This window comes from Sander lucioperca, chromosome 19 (genome assembly GCF_008315115.2).
Source record: "Sander lucioperca isolate FBNREF2018 chromosome 19, SLUC_FBN_1.2, whole genome shotgun sequence".
NCBI lineage: Eukaryota > Metazoa > Chordata > Actinopteri > Perciformes > Percidae > Sander > Sander lucioperca.
This window is the reverse complement of record NC_050191.1, coordinates 6,451,090-6,471,350: the sequence shown is the minus strand read 5'-3', so window position 1 is coordinate 6,471,350 and position 20,261 is coordinate 6,451,090. Positions and strand designations below refer to the sequence as shown.

Below are 20,261 nucleotides of genomic sequence, written 5' to 3'. Positions count from 1 at the left end.
TTTACACTACTATCTTTCTGATCCATAGTGTATACGCCATATTAATATTAGACACCCAGCTGATTATTGCCATTATTGTACTGATACCTGCACTATATATTCTGCCTGACTGTAACTGATGCATAGGGTCAGAATGGTTATATTGTATATGTCATAGCACATTCATATATACCCCTTAATGTTCTTTGTATTCCCTATTCTATATTTATTCTATTAGTATTTGTTCTGTATATTACTATGCGCTTTACTGCTTTCTGCACTTCTGGTTCTGGCTTTTATTGTAAAGAAGTCACAAAAAAAAAAAAAAAAAAAAAACTCAATTTATGTGTCACTGCGGTTAGCGCTGCTCTTTCTGACAAAGTAGCAGATAATTTGCTTTAGACAAATCAACCAATCAACTGAAACCTTAAAAGGATTACAACTTTAAGTCAGGAAAAAATGTTCAATACACAAAACACTTGGAGCCCAAATGATGTTAAAAGAAAACTCTTTCATAATTTAATAATATATTTCTATAATAAATCTAACATAATAATGTGAGTTCATGCATCTCTTTACAAATATTTGAATAAGTCATCAGTCATCACCGAGGCTTAACAAAGAAACTTTACAGCAGTTTAGTCTAAACCCTAAATTCTTCAAGGATAATGCAACATAAATAAATATTTTGGTCACAGAAGGAGATTAAACAGCTGCTGGTTCTTTGTTGGTGGATATGCTGTCGTTGGGCAGCAGGTCTGCCAACTGCTGGCTCCTCAGTGCAGCTTTCTCCTTCACTCTGAACACACAAAATGACATAATGTACCTTAAAGACAAACGTGTATCTAATGTAGAGCTGCAACGATTAATCGATTAGTCGATCAACCGGAAATTGATTGCCAACTATTTTGTTAGTTGATTAATCGTTTTAGTCACAAAAAATAGAAAACAGCTGCTGGTTTCAACTTCTCAAATGTGAGTATTTGCTGCTTTTCTTTGTCATACGTGATATAGTAAACTGAACGTCTGAGTTCTACACTGTTAGAAATCTGAAGACGTCACTTTGGGAAATTACAACAAGCATTTCACACTTTTTTTATTACATTTTGGAAATAAAGAAAATAATCGAGAAAATAATCTGCAGATTAATAAATATTAATAAAAAAGGCTTTGTTGCAGCCCTGATCTAATATACGTACAGTATATTATTTAGAAAATAATATGTGACATAATATGTGAGAAACTGCATGCAGAATACGGATATACACATGTACGCATAAACTACGTACAAAGACACAAAGCCATACGCCCACTATGGATTGTGCCAAAATGTGTCTAATAAAGAACCTCATTCTTTTCTTGCTTTGTGGAAACTTACGTTTCTGGGAACTCGATGTCATCGATGGTGTCGGGCAGCGGCACACCCTTGGTCTCAGGAAGCAGCAGCACCAAACCACCGGCCAGGAAGGCCAAAAAGCCTGCACAACACGTACGATTTTAGAAACACCAACAATTCAAAAATGTCCCACTGACTCTGACAGTATTAACGTTTTACAAAGGTTATGAGATCTGATATTCAAGCACATTACGTATAAAATACCAGCTTTTAAAGAACATCCTAATCTACTGTAGCTGTCTTTGTTTAACATTTCAGAAAAAAAAGTGTGTTCTCAGGATGGATATCTTATATACATAAATATGTATATAATACGTAAAGCACACCAAAGATGATGAGTGGCAGCTCCAGCCAGATGACAGCCAGTCTGTAGAGCAGGAAGGGAGCTACGATGCCTCCAACATCACACAGAGTGGAACAAACTGACACTCCCAGGTTCCTACAGACAAAACAACAACTGAATAGTTTAGTTTAGTTGGTGATAACATGCACATTTGCACATATAGTATATTTACTTTTCCGAACAGCGTGTAAGGTAGCTCTTCTGACAATTAAGAGATGCAGTTTTCATTCACATGCTGGCAGCCCCATGAGGCTGTAGCTCAGTACACACAAAAAAAAACATTTCCTGATGGTAACTAGAAACATTAAAGTTTTCATATTCTAGTGCAGAAAAATGTTTAACGTTTGGCCTTAGGGAACACCATTGGAAATGTCGCACTGTTACCTAAATTAAAGGGTTCATCCTCTGTTTAGTGGCCATTTTAGGACATCTCACTTGGCTCAACTTTCATCAGTCAGACTAAATGCCAACACTTGCATGCTGATGACGTAATTTCTGCATGCTAAATTACTCAGGCTGTTAACATGGGATGTAACCACGTCTGGATGTTAACAACATAACATAACAGCATTTTAAGATGTGCACATTTAGCTTTTTAACCTGTTAACTTTTAGCATGGATGGTTAGCATTATAACAAGCTAACAGACTCTTACTATGTTAGCATTTTTGCATGCTGTGTTGTCAGCACATGAACAAGTACAATTAACAAGTAGCGGAGGCTGAAAACACATGCAGCAGTCAACACGTCTGAATCAATAAATAACTCAATATTAAAATTACACGAAATAGTATATTTGTTGGTCTGAATAAATCGGAGCAGGATGGAGTAGCTGTATCAGTTATCAAAATTATCATTTTTTTTTAAGTATTTATTTGGCACTTTAGTCATAAGGAACTCATAATAAATGTGTCAACCTTGGTAGAAACAAGAGCTAGATGACTTTTTTCAAATTGGGAGTGCATCCCCCCCCAAAAAACAACTGAGAGCGTGTAGAGTTTGTACATTTTACCTGACAAACGTTGGATAGAGTTCAGTGTTGACAAACACCACCATCTCAAAGGCCATAGTGATCCCCAGCCGACCGATGCAGGCCACCGCCGTCTTAAACCAGAACATACCTGCAAGGACAGACAGGAATGTAAATCTGATGACATCTGAATGTCTTGTTCCCCATCTCCAGCTGTTGCCAAATACTCACTGTCAGGGATCAAGGCGGTGATGAAGCAGGCGGCTCCAGCTACGATGTTGGCGGAGGCGAAGGGAATGCGTCTACCGAATCGTTCGATGGTGAAGAGGATGAGGAGCGCAGCAGGGAACTCCACCAGGCCAGAGATGAGGAAGTCGATGTAGACGTTTCCTCCCAGAATACCCAGCCTCATGATCAAACCCTGGTAGACCACAGCACTGGTGAACCTGGCAGAGACGGAGGGAGAATCGTAATTAAAGTGAGATTTTACTTCCAATGCTATACTTGTGCTCATATTATGCTTTTTGCCTTTTCTTTATTGTGTTACATATCTTTTTTGTGCACGTTATAGATTTACAAAGTGAAAAAGCCCAAAGTCCACCCCAAAGGGACTTACCATCTCCAACAGAAAACACTGTTCACAAACTGCTCCAAACAGCTCTATTGTAGTCCAGCCTTTACTTCAGAGACAAACGTGGTCACTTTGTAACACACGTTATAATGCTAGCCTAGCTGCTAGCGTGGCACGCCCTCATACTCTGCTTCTGACTAGCTAGTAGTCCTTACCTAGCTACTGCGATGGTATGATGCTATGTGCGACTCCCAACAAAGATAGGAACAGCAGTGAGAGGTCTCACTCTGTAGCTAAAACAGAGAGCTCAACACACAGGGTGAAAAGAGGAGCTGCAGGAATGTGCAGTACAACAAAAATATGGTGTTTTCTGAAAATTAAACCATGTAAACCTATTCTGATATAACCTCTAAATACAATTATGAACCTGAAAATGAGCATAATATGAGCACTTTAAGCATTACAAAGACCAATGTTTGAAAGAAAAACAACCCACATCACACATAAATGGTCACTTCTAACTTCAAAAAAACAAACATGCGGGCGCCTGGATAGCTCAGTTGGTAGAGCTGGCGCCCATATATAGAGGTTTACTCCTCGACACAGCGGGTCCGGGTTTGACTCTGACCTGCGGCCCTTTGCTGCATGTCATTCCCCCCCCTCTCTCTCTCCCCTTTCATGTCTTCAGCTGTCCTGTCAAAATAAAGGCTTAAAATGCCCAAAAAAAGAATCTTTAAAAAAATAAACATGCTCACCAGTTGTAGCTGAGGATGAAAGTGTGTTTTCTCATTTTTGGAGTTCTGATCAGATCCATGAAGGAGGCAGTGCAGGACTCTGCGTTATCATCTCTCAAAGTCTGCAGGATCAAACAATTTAAACATTTTCAAGTTATGTTGAGTTATGCTGCTGAAATAAAATATCAACTGTTTTCCTCTTTTAGATCTTTTAATTACAATATATGTAACCGGTGTATGTAAAAAACTGTAAAATAGATGGTGCTTTTGCAATTTTCTTTACTAATTTGTTTATAGATATTCTACTAATAATTTTCCGATATTACAGAATAGTATAAATAAATGTCCTAAATAAAAATAGAACACTAAATAGAGTATATTATGCATCTACTGTATACAAAATAAAACATTAACAGGTCACAAATAAAGTGGGGAGGAAAGGAAGCTGTAATAAATAATTAAATACAAAAATGTATCTCTTAAAGCAACACTATGTAACTTTTCCTGCTTTGGTCCCTTTACAGGTTGGAAGCAGAATTGTCCATTACATTACATTATGCAAGTTTGCCTGATCGGGTAGCGGATCTGTAGTTCGAATGAACTGGACAATGTAATGTAATGGACAATTTAAATCTACAGGAAGCAGTGTTAAAGCATGAAAGAGTTATTTAAGTTGAAGCAATACCAAAGTGTGTGTCTTATCTAGGCATGGGCCGTTTACAGGTTTCAAGGTATACCACAGTTTGAAAAAGTCAAGTCTTTAAAACCACTGACATTTTCCGTCATACCGTTCCTGAGGTATGAGCTGAGTCAAGGAGAGAAACTGCAGTTTAGTAATCCGTCTCCCTGCCAGTGGGCAGTGTGTTTAAAAATAAAATACATTGTGTTCCATGGAAAAAAAAAATATATTTTTTTTACCCAGACATTTAAAAAAATAATACATTTTAAAGGAGAATTCCGGCCAATTTTTACCTTAATCTTGAATATGCGAGTACAGTCGATAGAAACAAAAAACGAGCCGAATCGGTGCGGTCAACACGGAGTAGCTGCAGCTACGTCTACGAGCTTCCACTGAGCTAAAACGGCAGTTGTTGGGGAAAGTTTTAGAGTGCCTTTGTGCCTCTTAACAGACACAAAATACAATTAAAATGCTGTGCAACATGAACAGGGCCCTTACGTAATTGCAGTCCAGCAATACCGTGAAACTGATATTTTTGCAGGTTATCATACTGTCAGACTCGTATACCGGCCCATGCCTAGTCTTATCCTAAACTTTGTTTTTACAGATGCATGCATTTTGTCTGTCTGTAGCTGTTTTAGTGAACTGGACACAGTTGGCACCAGCGGCTACCTCGATGTTCTTGGACAGGGTCATCTTGTTTCCTTTGGCCATGGCCTCAGTGATCTCCACAGCTTTGGACTTTTTCTTCTGAGAGAGAAGCCATCTTGGAGATTCTGGGATGAACCTGCAAATACAAACATTTAGTTAGTTTTTTGGGCATGATGTCTGTTTTTTTTTTTTTTTCTTTTTTTAAATCTTGGTTTAAGACTTCACTTTCTGTGTAATGCATGAAATTAAAGCATAACAAGAGTTTCTTACCAGTAGTATGACAGGAAGAGGATGTAGGGGACGGTGATGACGACCTGCAGCCAGCGCCAGTCGGTGATAAAGTAGGCGAGCAGAGGGAGGATGAGGATGCCGACACTGAAGAACATCTGGTAAAGGACTCCCACTGTGCGTCTGTACTCCACCCCCACGATCTCTGTGACTGGAAGTGGACAAAAAAAGAACCATGCTCAAGATGTGTTTATATTTTCACTTAGAGTCACAACTGAAAAATAAATAAATCCCAGCTGTAAGGTTAAATGTTGTTCTTACTCAGCACGTATCCGGACATCCAACCTCCTTTCACTCCGAACCCGTAGAGTGTTCTGAAAACCAGTAAAGACACGTAGTTTGGAGCCACGGCCACCAGGATTCCTGCGATCCCATTCATCAGGTTGGACATCAGGAAGCTTATTTTCCTGCCAAACCTGAAAGGCAAAGACACAAACAAATGATACAACTATTGCTTCCGGCAGCATGGTGGCTCAGTGGTTAGCGCTTCTGCCTCACAGCAAGAAGGTTCTGGGTTTGAATCCAGGTCGAGTAGGTCCAGGAGTGTTTGCGTGGGTTTCCTCCGGGTGATCCGGTTTCTTCCCACCATAAAGACATGCATAATTAGGACTACAGTTGAAAATTAGCTGACTGGCTAACACTGGCGATTAATGTGCCTAATCAAATAAACTTACAAACTTAAACTTTCAAATGATATAGAACCCATCTCCATTCGTACGTGTTCCTCATTAACCACATCACAATGAAACCCGGTAGACAGATGACAGACACAGTAGTGTTTCAAATCCTAACCTTACCTGTCGGCCAGGTAGCCAATGGTGATGCTCCCAACCAGGTAGCCCACATTGAGAGTGGCCTGGTACATATCCACCAACCATGCATCTGAACACACCAGGTCAAACTGGGACAACACACAAACAAACAAGGTCAATCATAATATTTATTTCTCTTTTTATATTTTTTCCTGAAAAATCTTTAAATGACAAAAAAGTAATTTTAAAAACATTCCTGAAGTGGAAAAGTTCGAAATAGTGTGCATGTTTGTGATTTAGATTTTCCGATCTCCCGATTACCTCTACAAGGAGCTTATGTTGAACAGGCGGGACAACATTACATAAGATCCTCCGTAGAAGAATTAAGGAGATTAAAAAAACAACGAAAAAGTCACAAACATGCACACCATTTGTTATTTTCGCATGATTACCTTATCTTATTATTATATGTCCTTGTTCCACCTGTAACCATATTTTGTCGTTTTGACATTTAGCTAGCCGTTTCCCCCTACTTCCACTCATTATGCTAAGCTAATCACCTCCCGACTCTAGCTTCATACTTAAAGGCCGTTACAGACCAACCAGACGGCCGACCGTTGGCAGAAAAGGTAGTTGGACTGATCAGTGTCCCCGAGTTGGTCAAAAAAGTGCCTCGGAACACACCAAAGCGACGAGACGTAATACGTCTCCATAACAGCAGGCGGTGCTAATCTGTATTGTCGCCCAAAAATGAAAACCGGCAGCTGATTGGACGAACGCGTCACGTGGGTCTGGCTGCTGCTTCCGGATTTGGGATTTTTCAACCGGCCATTAATGGCGACTCATTCTGAATACGATCTCATATTGTACTAAAATAGTTCACCAAAACGTGTTTCTGAAAACATTTGAAGCGAGAAATAGGCCATGCAGTTGCTGAATCTGTCTTCATTTCAGATCGACAAAGGTCAGTTTAAAAGATTTTCGTCAGATTTTGAGAGGCTTAGTCACGGTCATCCCGCTTGCCATTTCCGGGTGAGTCCCAACTGCCCTGTCTCCGACTGAGCATGTCAGGTCGGCCAAAATGAAGGCCGACGGCTCCTCCAACGGACGACGGCACGGAACACACCGAACAGACTCGAGTCACCGACATCGCCAGACTGTCCAACGGCCGATTATCGGCCCGGTGTGTAGCTGCCTTTAATGCACACACATGCGGACAGAGAGGTATTTATCTTCTTGTCTAACTAGCTGACACTTAGCATACAGACATGATGTAATTATTCTTGAGAAGCTTAGTATGGTGTGAAACAGAGAGATATTGATTAGGTCTAATCAGTGTTGATACAATCCCTTTCACCTAACCCAAGGCAGCGTACACTGAATACATCAAAACATAAAAGTACATTGTTATCAAAACATCAGCATTGTTTTAACTTTTTTAAACTCAACAAAAGCAAATTCCAAAATGTTTAACTATTCATATACAGTGAAACTTAGGAGTGCACTAACTGTTTTCCTTAAACATTTGGCCATCAGAATAATTAGAAAAATGCTACACTTGCACAAAGATACTATATTTTTCCAAGCTACAACATATTGCACTGCATTGTTACTAACCTCGGTAACGAAGGACTGTCTGCCCTTATAGTCGTACTCCCAGCCATCTTTGCAGGCAGTTGTAGGAGTTATGCTGAGGTCCAGTTTCTGTGTGTCACAGCTGAGTGTCGTGGTGTTCCAGTCCACCTCGTACTGCTCACAGCTGCTCTGCTGCAGCCCTCCAGAGCTGTTGACCAGAGGTAACGTCAGCCTGCGACTGTCCGCCAAGCTCCAGCTGCACGTCTGCCTCATCTCCACCACCGCAGAGTCCCGACACCAGTGATCCGGGGTGAAACCCTGGAAGACGATGCCAACATACACACCAGCAAAGGGAATGGACGACAAGCACAGCAGGGCAAAGATACGCCTCTGATAGGGACCGAACTTCCCCGCTTCTTCCAAGATCTCGTCAAAGGTGGTCATGGCTGCAAAGGTTTTTCTCTCTCTTTAAATTAACCAAAAACTCTAGACTAATGTGTCCAAGTGCCTACAGCTTGTCAGTGTGTATTCTAACCCTCCCTCTGCAGTGACCACTGACATTGGAGTTTTTAACAGGACAAGCAGGAGCAAAGGTCCCCCGAAAAGACGCAATCGCATTACAGGGAGTGCAATCATTAAAACAAGTTTGCTATCACAGACATCAGATCAAGTGTCCTTTGGGATTAACATAAATGCAAAAACATTGGCTTCCTTGTGAAGCCGGGCTCTGCATGCATCTTAAGCATGTACGCACACAGTCAGTAATGTTGTTAATCAGTCAACATTTAAAATGTAGTCTCTGGTTAGACATGTCTGTTAGACATGAAGATCTGAGATCTGTCTGGCAGGCTTTGCAGCTGGAAAGCAGTTAAAAGGATCATGTCTATGTCACTGTTTAAGGGGGGGGGGGGATCCTAAGGATTGGTGCTTGTATTATGCCTATTTGGGCAAAGGCCAGGGGTTTCTTTAAGTCTTGGGTCATGTCTTGAAAAAGTTGGATAAATTAGACAAATTCAAGACAAGTCCAAGTCAAATTTTGTCTAAATCAAGTGTTAAGTCCATTAAGATGAGTGCAAGTCAAATTTCAAGTCCTCCCGAATGTTCCCAGACTTGTCTAAGACAAGTCACGAGTCCTTCAAAACAAGTGCAATCTGAAGTTCTTCGAGACGAGTTCCATTCAAGTCTGTGGTCCTTCGAAAAACAGGTAAAAGTCAAGTGAGACAGGACCAAGTCAAGTCTCAACTTCTTCGAGATAAGCCAAAGTCTAGTCTCAAGTCACTCCAGAAAAATGTAAATCAAGTCTCAAGTTATTCCAACTAAATCAAACCAATTTACAAGTAATCCAAAACAAGTCCAAGTTAAGTCAGCAGGTGGGACTGTGTCCTATTATTAGTCAGAGTATTGTGTGATTAAACCACAGCAGTGTTAAACAGCGGATCTTATTTATTCAAATAATGCAATATTTTTTACATCAATGTTTCTTTAAATAGGAAAACAAGCAGAAAAGCTGAGAAAACATATCAAACAATATAACGTACACCAACTAAAACATAATAATGATCTCCCACAGTCCCGAATCATGACAGAAAATTTCTTGTACTTTCTTTGTCACTACATTCTCCAAGCTTGTTTGTCTGGATTAAATTGAATTAGTTTCACGTAACCCAAAGCAGTTCTCTGCTCGTGCGTAGACAAAAAAAGCACAAGAATGTCCATTAATATCTCCATAGGAACGAGAAGGTTCAGTACAGTACCATGCAGATGAGCCGCACTAACTTTGGTTGCTAAATACAGCAGAAACAGACTTTATGCAACGATGGCAAAAAAAAGGACTTCACATACTAAACAATACCATCTGCTTCTCTGTAATGAGGAGTGCTACGACGTCTCCTCTGGAGACATGAGTTGAATACAAAGTGCCAAACACAGGTAGATGTAGTTCAAAGCTCCTTCTAACAGGGTCAGCAAGTAAAAACCACTGAGGTCCACATGCTGAATAAATCTTTAAAATTAATGTCAGCCAACAATAAGCTTGATTTCATTTCAACTCTTGCTAGACTTTTAAAGGTTAATGTAATAATAAATATGGATAGTTGACATTTCACTTGTAACTGCACTAATTGAACTGTTCTTTGGAAACCTGCACCTCGTTGTTTATGCTCTCAATGGTAGATTTCACTTTGAGTAAAACACAATTTCAGATGAGTCGTTTAATGATATGACTACAACAGACCTTTAAAAATTAACAGATTACATGATAAGATAATGTGAACAAAGCTTTAGTTCTTCTTGACCTTTCTGGAGTCTGACAATTTTAGCCAAAAAATTGCTTCTGAAAAGTTCCATTTTAGTTTGTGATCACAGAGATAATAACACAGTAAAACAAGTTACTGAACACCCACAGCACAGGGACAGGAGCATGATGATGTTCTCCATTTGTTAAATATTATGGCGCATCCCAAATGTATCCATATAAAATACTGTTTCCAATTTCAAGATATTGTTTTTTATCCTTTTGTCATTTTTTGGACAAGTGGCATCCTACAAAAACGTGTGTAGAAAGCTTTAAAAATACCCTGAATGGTGACCCTTCTTTATTGATCGATACGATATTTTAGCAATAGCAATTCATAATTAATTAAAAACTAAATAAATAACTTTAGTTTCGGTGGATTGAATACTCAGAAAAAAACCCTAAGTGAATTTACTGTCATTCCCCTTTGTAGTGTACAAAATGTAACCAATGGACATAATCTAATACATATTTAGTCTGTGTGAGCGCTCTATGTTTATGATTGCAAATCAATAAAAAAAAATCAATAGGTGTTCTCCCAGGGTTGTGCATTTTCTGAAAGTCCCATTCCATGTTTATGGATATAAGTAGATGGATAGTCTGCAACTAAAGAATATTTTCATTAGCTATTTGTGAGTTTGTAAATTCATCAAGTCTGCTTCCTAATTGTGTAAACTTAAAAGACAACTTCACAACAACTTCTTTGTCTGGGACCAAAGAGAAGAACTTGCAAGTGGGACGGCACACAAATACTCTGCGTTTATACTGTGTAGGCTTACTCACATCACTCTTATGTGGCAACACTGCAGTCAGTTTGATTTACCGGTACTATACCAAAATATCTTGACCTTGCATCTCCTATCATTACCGACATCTTTTGTAAAACCACTAGTTTGATTATTAAGCAGAAAATGTCTAAAATGTAAGTAAACTGCCTGCATTCTTGATACATTAATGCTTTACTTCTTTCTTTTGTCTTGTCGTCACATGCATTTGGCTAAAAATGGCTGATTTCGGCACTGCAAAAACTTGGCTTTACCCAGTTAAAATCTCACTTTTTATGCAGCAACATCCACAATCACAGACCTGAATACCAAAACTGAGACTTTAATGTAATGTACGAGAGCGTGCAAGCGGAAAACATAATTCCCAACTTCCATACATTAGTGCCAGCGGTGGTAGGAGAAATATGGCTTTGGCGGGGGGGGGGACGGGACACACACAACCTAAACTAACATCTCAAGTTTCACTTTCAACCTCTGTCCTCGTCGACCATCCATTCACACTTAAGGCCATCTCTATTTTTCGAAACAGAACAGAGACTCGGACGGATCAGACAACAATTTAAATAATCATAAAAATAAATGTGTGAGCAATTCACCGGTGAAGACAACAAACAAACAAAACGTCCATATTATTGAACATTATCCTCTATGTACAATGTCTCTGATCAAAGCAAGACAAAAAAAATCAATTTGTCATCGGACATGATTCATCGATGAAAATGCAAAGTAAGTTCATCATCAGGAAGGCATTGCGCTTTCTTTTCGAGGGGAAAGAAAGAGGAAACATCTGCTATTATAGCAACTGTAAACAGCAAGAAAAGACAAACGGGTGTCTTCATTCCCTTTTTGAAACAACACAAGACGACACCTTCACTGCCGCCGTCCAGGGAACTGAACCCATTTACCCCCCTTCTCGTTTCTTTGATAGCTGTTGTTTTTATCCCAAAATCTGCCGAATTGTTTCACTATTGAGCTACTTAACTGTACGTCTCACCACAGTTATGAAATACAGTCCTGGACATCAAAAATCTAAACCAAAAATCAACTCCAAATGTAGCCCAAGTTTTCTTTTCAGTGTCGACAGCATTATTGTCAGTTATTCAACGCTACAATAAAGTGCTAAAGCAATGGCACAACTTAATTTCAAAAAACTCTAGAAGAAAGGAAAAATATTTAATTGACATCTTTTCACTGACATTGCAGAGTCAACACGTTGAGAAAGCTTATTGAGCCTCTGGGGTTAATTTTTAGAGTCTATATTAGAGACTCATGGTTAAGACTGAAGTAACTATAGTAAAGCAACTTACTATTTCATTTCAGAATTAAGAAAATAGGGTATAGGTCCAAAACGGCCTGCAGAACACTTACACAAATAATCAGCTATCAATAAATAAGAAACCATTTGCCAACATCGACAGTCCGTAGACAGTGGACTGGAGAGAGTCTGAGGCCGAGTGAAGGTGCAGTCCAACAAAACAAAAATCCCATAAGAGAGGAAAGGTTTTCTGCTTTCTATGTTGTTTGTATTTCATTGTTGCTGTTCTGGAGACATTCACTGAGAGAGAAGAGTTCAGATTGGTTGTGGGGAGGAGAGGGATGGAGGAAGTGACATCACACCCTGAGGAGGTCCTCGTCACTGTCATCCTCGTCCCGTTTCCTATTGCCTGCCGTGTCGTTACCGTGATTAAGGCCTGAGGAGCGAGGTTTGCTGCTCTTGCTCTTCCTCTTCCTCTCCGACTCGTCCAGGAGGCCGACCAGGTCCTCATCACTCTCCTCCTGAAACGAAGGACTTCTGTGAGGCTTTGAGCAGTGTTGGTTTCGTTAGCAAAAACTATGACATGTATGAATATGTTCGTCCACAACCTTTTTTTATATGACGAAGACAAAATGATGACGAAACGGGACTGACATCATCTAACACTAACTGGGACTATATGAACATGCAATATTGTTGATGATATAAGACAAAAATGTAGATTCAAAAATACAAACTTTCCGTTGACAAAAAGAGTTTCTTAAATGCAGCTGTTCTGTTACCTGTGCTGCACGCGACATTTCAAGACTACACCAGCATCACAAGTCAGGACTCGGAGTATTTGAGTAACTTATTTAAGCTAAAGTGATAATTTAGGCCCATTTTTGTTACAAAGGGCTGGGAAAAAAAAACAAAAACGAAATGCTTTGTTTTATCAGAACTTGGGTCCCAGGGCCAGTTGTTCGTGTTGGTTCAAAATAAATATGCAAATGTACCATGGAAGTATTCCTTAAATTCGTACCACCAGACCACTAGACCAGACATATTCTGCAAAGCTGCATTCTTAAATCATTCTACCTGTGTTTTTCATTCAAGAAAAATATCTTATGCAAAATAAGCTTTTAATAAAAGGAAATGTTCAATTTAACCTGATGACTAAAACAAGACTAAGATGTCAACAGTTAAAATTGACTAAAATCTTTTAGTATATAATATAGCATATATATATAATTATTAGTATTATTATTAGAGTATTTTTGTAAATTAAAATACAGTTTTCTTTGCCTAAAATAAGACTTTCAGTCAACTAACAGTTACATAGCTGACAAAATGAAGTTTTGAGCACCAAGTAGAAAGAACAGATGTTGGGACGATACTGACCTGAAGGAAGGGGCTGCGATGGGCTGAAGAGTGCCTGGAGAGTCCGGAGGAGGATTTGACCACTCGCACCCCCGGGACGCTCAGAACCTCGTCCTCGCTGTCGTCATCCTCGTCCTGCTCGTCCAGCGAGAACGAACGCAGACCGTCCGTGTTCACCGGCTTGGTCTTGATGTGACCGTTGCCGTGGTTACTCTTCCCTCGGTGGGTAGATGAGGAGGAGGACGTGGGAGGGGCTTCGAGCTCCTCCATCAGCCACTCCATCTCTTCTTCACCCCCTTCTTCGTCCATGTTGACCTAAGGATTTCGAGTTCGTACCAACAGGGAGTCAAATCATGTGGGACGAAAATAAATCACCAAACTTTACCACTGACTGAAAACTGATTTTTAAAGACTAAAATTGTCTTTAAAAATACACTGGCTATGTAGGTGCTGGTGTGATAGCGGAAGAGGACGTGATCGGTGTGGCCACTCAATTTTCTGCCACGTGTCTCTCAATTTCTGAGATGATGTGTGGCACTGATTGGATGAAATGATACAGAGAGTCATAAAAGGCCACAGGAAGAGGAGAGTTTTTAGATGCAGCATCCTCTAAAAGCGGAAACTGTTATTGGCTGGAAGAGTGCATTCACACTGGAAAGTGCGTAAACAAATTCAGAATTGATTAATTCATTAGATCAACACACCTTTGAATATTTATAGGAGACTTGGTTTCCTCTCCTGCAGCAGCCAGCAACCTTCTGGATCACCAGCTCTCTGTTAGAAGACAAAGATGAGCAGACAGACCGGCATTCGTTAAAATTTGTACAACGCACTTTAAATCTGCTTCTATCTTTCATATCTACATTTGTTGTATGCTCTTGGTCTCACCTCCTCTCTCTCTTGTGGAGCAAAAGCCCCAGCAGACAGACACACAGACCCACCAACAGGAGGCTCAGCATCACCCCCGCCGCCTTGCTTTGCCTGCCTGGCGGCTCGCCGCTGTCGCCGTCATCTGTCTGTGTGTTAACAGTTCTGCAAAAAAAATGACGAAGAAAAAGTTACATATTCATGAATCTACTTTTGTTGTCTGGAGTAAAAAAAAAACGATATTCCAGTGTAAAGGTTTGTACTCACGTGAGACCACACACAGCGTCGGTGTGCCACACAAACAGATACTGGCATTCATCCGTCTCCAGCATAAACTCGGGGATGCCGACGCCTGCCGAGGGGTTACAGTGGAACATGATGGTGGATGACACCATTTTGGTTTTCTCTCGCCCACACTTCGACTCAGAGGGCACCATCACATCTAGGTTTCCTCCTGATGGGAAAGCAGAGACGTTGTTGACATGCCGTTAATGTTACATGGATGTTAAAGAATAATAGTTAAAAGAAGTCACTTGGTAAGAATTATGAAAAAAAACAACTGTTATTTGACTTTTAATTATAGCTAAGCTATCCTAAAATTTAAAGCAGTTGTTGATTTTTAGAGGAATCTGCTTTAAAGCTTTAGTACGTAACTTTTTGATTTTAATAAACGTCCGTTACATTCAAGCCATTGCCAAATGAGTTGCTACAAAGCTAATTAAGACTATCAGCTCCACACAACTCTCTCTGGATTTCTCAGTATGACTATGTTCAGAAGATTGTGTCGTCCGGTGACTTTAACACGCAGAAACTCGAGTGAAGATAATGACCTCTTCTGAAGAGTCCATCATGTTTTTTTAATCCTCCGTGTCCTCCTTGGCTACTAGCAACTGTGTGGAGGAGGGGTAGGGGTGGTGCACGGTCACGGAAGGCTTGTATCATGTGGACGCGCCGACAGTTTTGTTGTCATTACTTAGAATTCGTCATGGGGGCGACATAATAAGTAAATATTTACCTATTATTGGAATTTTATTTTTCTAATGAGTTAAATGTTTTAGATGTGGAACTTTTGACTGGCTGGTGGCGGTAGATACAAAAGTTAATTGGATTTATCTTCAGGAAACCTTGAGTTTCATGGCAATCCATTCTGTAGTTGTGGAGATTTGGACCAAAGTGTTGGTGACTGACAAACCAAATCAACTACTTTTGATTCAACTACTTCAAGACAAGGAGAAATAGAATTATTTTTAACACCTCTGATTTCACTAAACTAAGCAATGCATTACCTTTAATGTAGTACTTGGCCATGCTGGAGGAGCCAATCCTGCGTCTGTATGACGCGTCGAGTTTGACCTGGCAGATGTTGGCACCGAGACAGGTGGGCAGGGAGTTGTTGGTGATGCCGGACAACTGAATGTGGTAAATGTAGCGGTCACCGTTTGGACGGATGTCTCCGGACGCCTGATGCTGGCTGAGAAGAGTAAAAACAAGGGTAAAGAGACCAACGCAGGTTAAAAATAAAACATAGAAGTTCTCAATTATGCAACAAAGTTAGATATTTGTCAGTTACATGAAAAAGAGTGTGCTGGACACAGATGGACAGGTTGAGTGTGCGCTTGTGTTACCTGAAGTAGAGCGCTCCCAGACTGAGGCTGGCTCCAGTGTCAGGAATCTGTATCGTCCCATTCACCATCACCACCTCACGCTGCTTTACCGCACACGCCGAGCGAGTCTCCCAGCCAATCACAAACTCGCATGAAGGCTCATCAACACTGTTCACACAGAAAGAGATAGAAATGAGACACTCTTAGCATGGCGCCACATTGAATATTTCAGAAAGCAACATTTAAGACTTCTAAGACCAATTAAACTAGCAGAGTAAATTGAATTTAAGCTATGAAATGCTGGTAAACTGGCAGTTTTAGACATTAAGGGACAAGTTAAAGCATGTAATGTTGTGTAAATAAACTTTAAAAAATATATATTTTATAGAAACTGGGTTTTTTTAGTTAATCGTAACAGAGAGATGCACTCTCTGTTACGAGAGATCAACACTTATAACATTTATATTGAAAGCGGACAAACTGACTTAGTCGTGACTGTGAATAACATCAAGTCTGCTAAGAAATGTCTTTAAATGCTTTAACCAGTGAAAGTTTAACTTTAAAAATAACTCTCTGATTTGTCATTAACTGGCAGTTAGAAATCCCTGAACCAAACAGTAAATGAGTGTTATTGTAGAACGTGGGTAATTGTCTAGGTCAGCATCACGTATAGTTGTAGGTGCGAATGGCACAGACTTTGAACATGTAAAATCATTTTCATTTTCTTTACCCACATACCCTTTACTGTCCTTATTTTTATTTAGACATTTAAATTATTATTCAATTTCATAAAATCATATCTTAAAGTTGTTTTCTAAAAATGTCACCTCTGGCTAAAATCTTAAAAGGAGAGCTTTTTCATACAAGCAGCTGATTTCATTGAGGTGGAGTGTTACCGGATGAGTGCTGGATGTCCAACGGTGGAGCCACAGCTCAGCTGGATCACAGTCTTGGCCTTCACGCCGTTACCACAGACATCTTCCCCCGCTGAGTAACTGACAGAGATCTTTCCATCTGCAGAAGGAGTTTGAGAACTGTGATCATGAACATTTCTAATGCACAGAATCACAACACAGCTGTGAGAGTCACTAGTGACAAAAACAAGAGCTCACGAGTGCTAAAACATAATCAATTCCATGTAATTCATAAATTCAAAAATTCATTAATTATCATTGGATTCTTTACCTTACAGCCTGAACTGTTTGCTGTTTAATTCTGAGGCAGTTTTCAGTTTAATTGTTGTGGAACAATAGAAGTAAAAAATAAAATGCATTGCCATAGCTTTTGTTCAATTGTACTGGCAACAAAACGGTAAAATACATACAAAAGGTGACCCTAGGATATTAGAAACTTCAAGCAAATATCATTATTGGTCATCAAAAAGTCCAACATCAGACACACTGAAACGTATACATGACTTGAATACCCACCAGTGTAGCTCATTTTCTGAGTATAAACTCGGCCCAGGGTCTGGGTCACTCCTGCTGCTGAGCGTCGGCATACGGTTGCTCCTTCTGGACAACCTGGCAACCCACCGTGGATACCCTGACACAGGTTGATATAATACCTGAGGACACAACAAGAGGGAAGAATGTCATTTGAATAAAGTCAAGACTCAGGAAGCCAAGGCTAAAGAGCTTTAGGTGGCCAGAAATATTCACATTCTTTTCACCTACATGCATGATTTCAGCAATATTTCTTCTTTTTCTAACATCTATTGTGAAGCAGGGAAAGTCATTTTTGGCGACATATTTGTTGTATTTATTTCATTTTATCCTGTATTTTAGATTTAGGTGCAAAGACTAGTCAGTCCCCTCAATTCTGCAACTACTATGAAGGTGGAGCTGTCATGCTGAATAAATTAAGAACACCTACAGATAAAATCCTCATGAATCCTCACATTTCTAACAATTTGCACAGAAACAGCAAAAAGCATTTAACAAATGTATTCATCTAAATCCTATAACACCTTATGGACTTCCCTATCCTATCTGGATTTAGGATAAAAGAAGATAACATGCATAAATTAATATGAAAATTTTAAAAAGGACACATTAGTAAAGGTGTGATGAGATCTCTTCCCACGAGATTTCTCGTCTCGTCATATCGGTCGTTTAAAGCAGTGAGCAGTAGATGGTGTCTGACCTGGTTGGTCTTATAATACATCTGGCTTTGAAGATGAGTCTGGCTTGGACCTCTACATTAGCATAGAAGATCCCCTGCCCTTTCTCCAAAGTTTATGCCGAGTTCAGTTTTGCAGAGCGGTAGCAAGTTGCAATTGTAAAAAAGCTGCCTGTAGAACCAAGCGTTAGAACGTTAGAACCACCGCTCTCTCTCTCTCTCTCTCTCTCTCACTCACTCGTGCCTGACACACACACACACACACACACACACACACACACACACACACACACACACACACACACACACACGGACTGCAGCGTGCAGTTCAGTGTGGCGCAGCACTCGCGCAGATCGCTCTCTTTCTCTGTCTATTTTTAAATGAGTTGGAAGCAGAAAGCTAACTTTACTTTTAATGATATTAAACAGAGAAATGTTCTCCCCTCGTCTTAAAATGGTCATAAATCAATACAAGAGCAGCCTGCAATGAAACGCTTGGTTACGTTCTCTCCACCGTACTTGTGGAATGACGTATGATAGAGAACGTGGACATGCTCCTATTCCTGAAAAACCATATGTTAGGCATCGCGGCGTATCACGCTTAAAGAAATAAATTGGTCTCTGTTAACGCTTTGATTACTGAAAGTACTACTTTGATTATGGTTTGCACTTTAAAAATAAGACTAAAAACAGCGTTCAGTTCAGTCAGAAGGTCACACACAACTTCAATTAGAAGTTAGAAGCTCACGCTGCAGTTATTGGGTCTAAAGAGGTTAGTTATAAAGGAGAGAAGCCAGTCATTTGAGTTTGTCGTTTTCATTTTGTGACTTTCGATTGAATAAAAGATTATTTTTCCAGTCATATTTCTTAATTGAAGTTTTCTTTAAAATAGTGTTAAAAATCGCATCTGGTCTCATTCTCCTGAACCCAATCTCATGTCTCGTCTCAACTCGTGAGCCGAGTGTCTCGTCACACCTCTACACATTAGACGTGGAAACAGTGCCCAACCATGACTGAAGCCAGACTTACGAATCTCCTCGGTGGCTAAACTTCCACGGCTCAGTGAGGGAGGACAGGGTTCGGAGGTCGAAGGTCTGATGCTGGCTGACCAGCTTACACTCCATCTTCACCGGTGGACAAACAGCACTGGTGCGCCACTGAAAAGTGGCTGAACAACCCTCCGTCTCCGAGAGCAGCTGTGGCAAGCCGTGGCCTGCAGACTGGTCGCAGGTAAACAATATGGAGGACTGACGCTTACCAGAAACTGGAAGAAAGAGAGCACGGCAGCATGGTTTTCAGTAAAGAGAGAATTAATGAAAAGGTGATAAAATGCAAAAACACAAAAGCATTTTTGGAACATTTAAACAAATGAGAAAAAGCTTTTAGTGTAAAAAAATGCACATAGGTGCTTTGAAATGGTGAGAGATTAGGCATTTTATGTTAACAACTGTGGACATTTTTCAACTTTGCTCATTGATTTGTTATCACTCTACTTTCCTGTCTGCCTGCTCTATTTTTGAAGTTCTAAATCTTTTACATAAACTTTTCAAAGCACAAGTAATAGTTGGTGTAATAATGGAGTTCACAGCGATGCCTTTGTGGTCGTTCCATCTCCTTTCAGTGTTTTTATGTGCTTCCTCTCTCGTGCCAAAAAGCTGTCACCTGCATTGCAGAATCCCCACTTCTTGTCCGTGTCATAGTTGGCAGTGGTCGCACACCAAATTTTGCCGTCTGTCCTTCCCTCTTTGGTGCACTCTGTGTACGACTTCTTCATGAGAGTGAAGGGGAACACGCACACTTCACCCTCATTGGTCACTAGAGCACACAAACAACACATTAAATACTTGTTCAATTGTATTATATAAAAGAACATGACAAATTTTTTTTTTTTTTTTTTTTTTAAAGATTATTTTTGGGCTTTTCCGCCTTTAATTGATAGGACAGCTAGGTGAGAAAGGGGAGAGAGAGAGGGGGAAGACATGCAGGAAATCGTCACAGGTCAGACTTGAACCCTGGACCTCTGCGTCGAGGCATAAACCT

The 20,261-nt window shown here is 40.1% G+C and overlaps 2 protein-coding genes across 3 annotated transcripts in view; both read right to left on the bottom strand.

Annotated features, from left to right (window-relative positions):
• Nucleotides 1–484: 484 nt before the first annotated feature.
• Nucleotides 485–8,505, bottom strand: LOC116060334 (solute carrier family 22 member 2-like). The gene is made up of 11 exons (XM_031313847.2): nt 7,980–8,505; nt 6,408–6,511; nt 5,872–6,026; nt 5,593–5,761; nt 5,344–5,458; nt 4,014–4,114; nt 2,919–3,133; nt 2,730–2,838; nt 1,702–1,814; nt 1,358–1,457; nt 485–778 (listed from the first exon to the last, which is right to left on the bottom strand). The coding sequence occupies exons 1-11, from the start codon at nt 8,379–8,381 to the stop codon at nt 685–687; spliced, it is 1,677 nt and encodes a 558-aa protein (XP_031169707.1). The 5' UTR covers nt 8,382–8,505; the 3' UTR covers nt 485–684.
• Nucleotides 8,506–9,362: 857 nt separating this feature from the next.
• Nucleotides 9,363–20,261, bottom strand: part of igf2r (insulin-like growth factor 2 receptor) — a 52,847-nt gene continuing 41,948 nt past the window's right edge. The window contains exons 41-51 of one of the 2 annotated variants that reach the window (XM_031313843.2): nt 19,884–20,036; nt 19,251–19,485; nt 17,531–17,667; nt 16,997–17,114; nt 16,122–16,268; nt 15,783–15,967; nt 14,764–14,950; nt 14,518–14,661; nt 14,334–14,403; nt 13,651–13,944; nt 9,363–12,791 (exon numbers count right to left, since the gene is read on the bottom strand). In XM_031313843.2, the coding sequence (XP_031169703.1) occupies nt 12,627–12,791; nt 13,651–13,944; nt 14,334–14,403; nt 14,518–14,661; nt 14,764–14,950; nt 15,783–15,967; nt 16,122–16,268; nt 16,997–17,114; nt 17,531–17,667; nt 19,251–19,485; nt 19,884–20,036 (1,835 nt within the window). In that variant the 3' untranslated portion in view covers nt 9,363–12,626. The remainder of the gene's footprint in view (nt 12,792–13,650; nt 13,945–14,333; nt 14,404–14,517; nt 14,662–14,763; nt 14,951–15,782; nt 15,968–16,121; nt 16,269–16,996; nt 17,115–17,530; nt 17,668–19,250; nt 19,486–19,883; nt 20,037–20,261) is intronic. The other variant, XM_031313844.2, reaches the window with a different exon arrangement.

What these genes read in the sequence shown, in the direction of transcription:
- LOC116060334 (XM_031313847.2), bottom strand. Translation starts at nt 8,381, where the DNA reads ATGACCACCTTTGACGAGATCTTGGAAGAAGCGGGGAAGTTCGGTCCC. An exon ending in TTCATCCTCAGCTACAACTG is followed by an intron (nt 3,134 to 4,013) that starts GTGAGCATGTTT and finishes CGTCTCTGCCAG; the next exon opens with GTTCACCAGTGCTGTGGTCT. An exon ending in CACCGCCTTGATCCCTGACA is followed by an intron (nt 2,839 to 2,918) that starts GTGAGTATTTGG and finishes CTGTCCTTGCAG; the next exon opens with GTATGTTCTGGTTTAAGACG.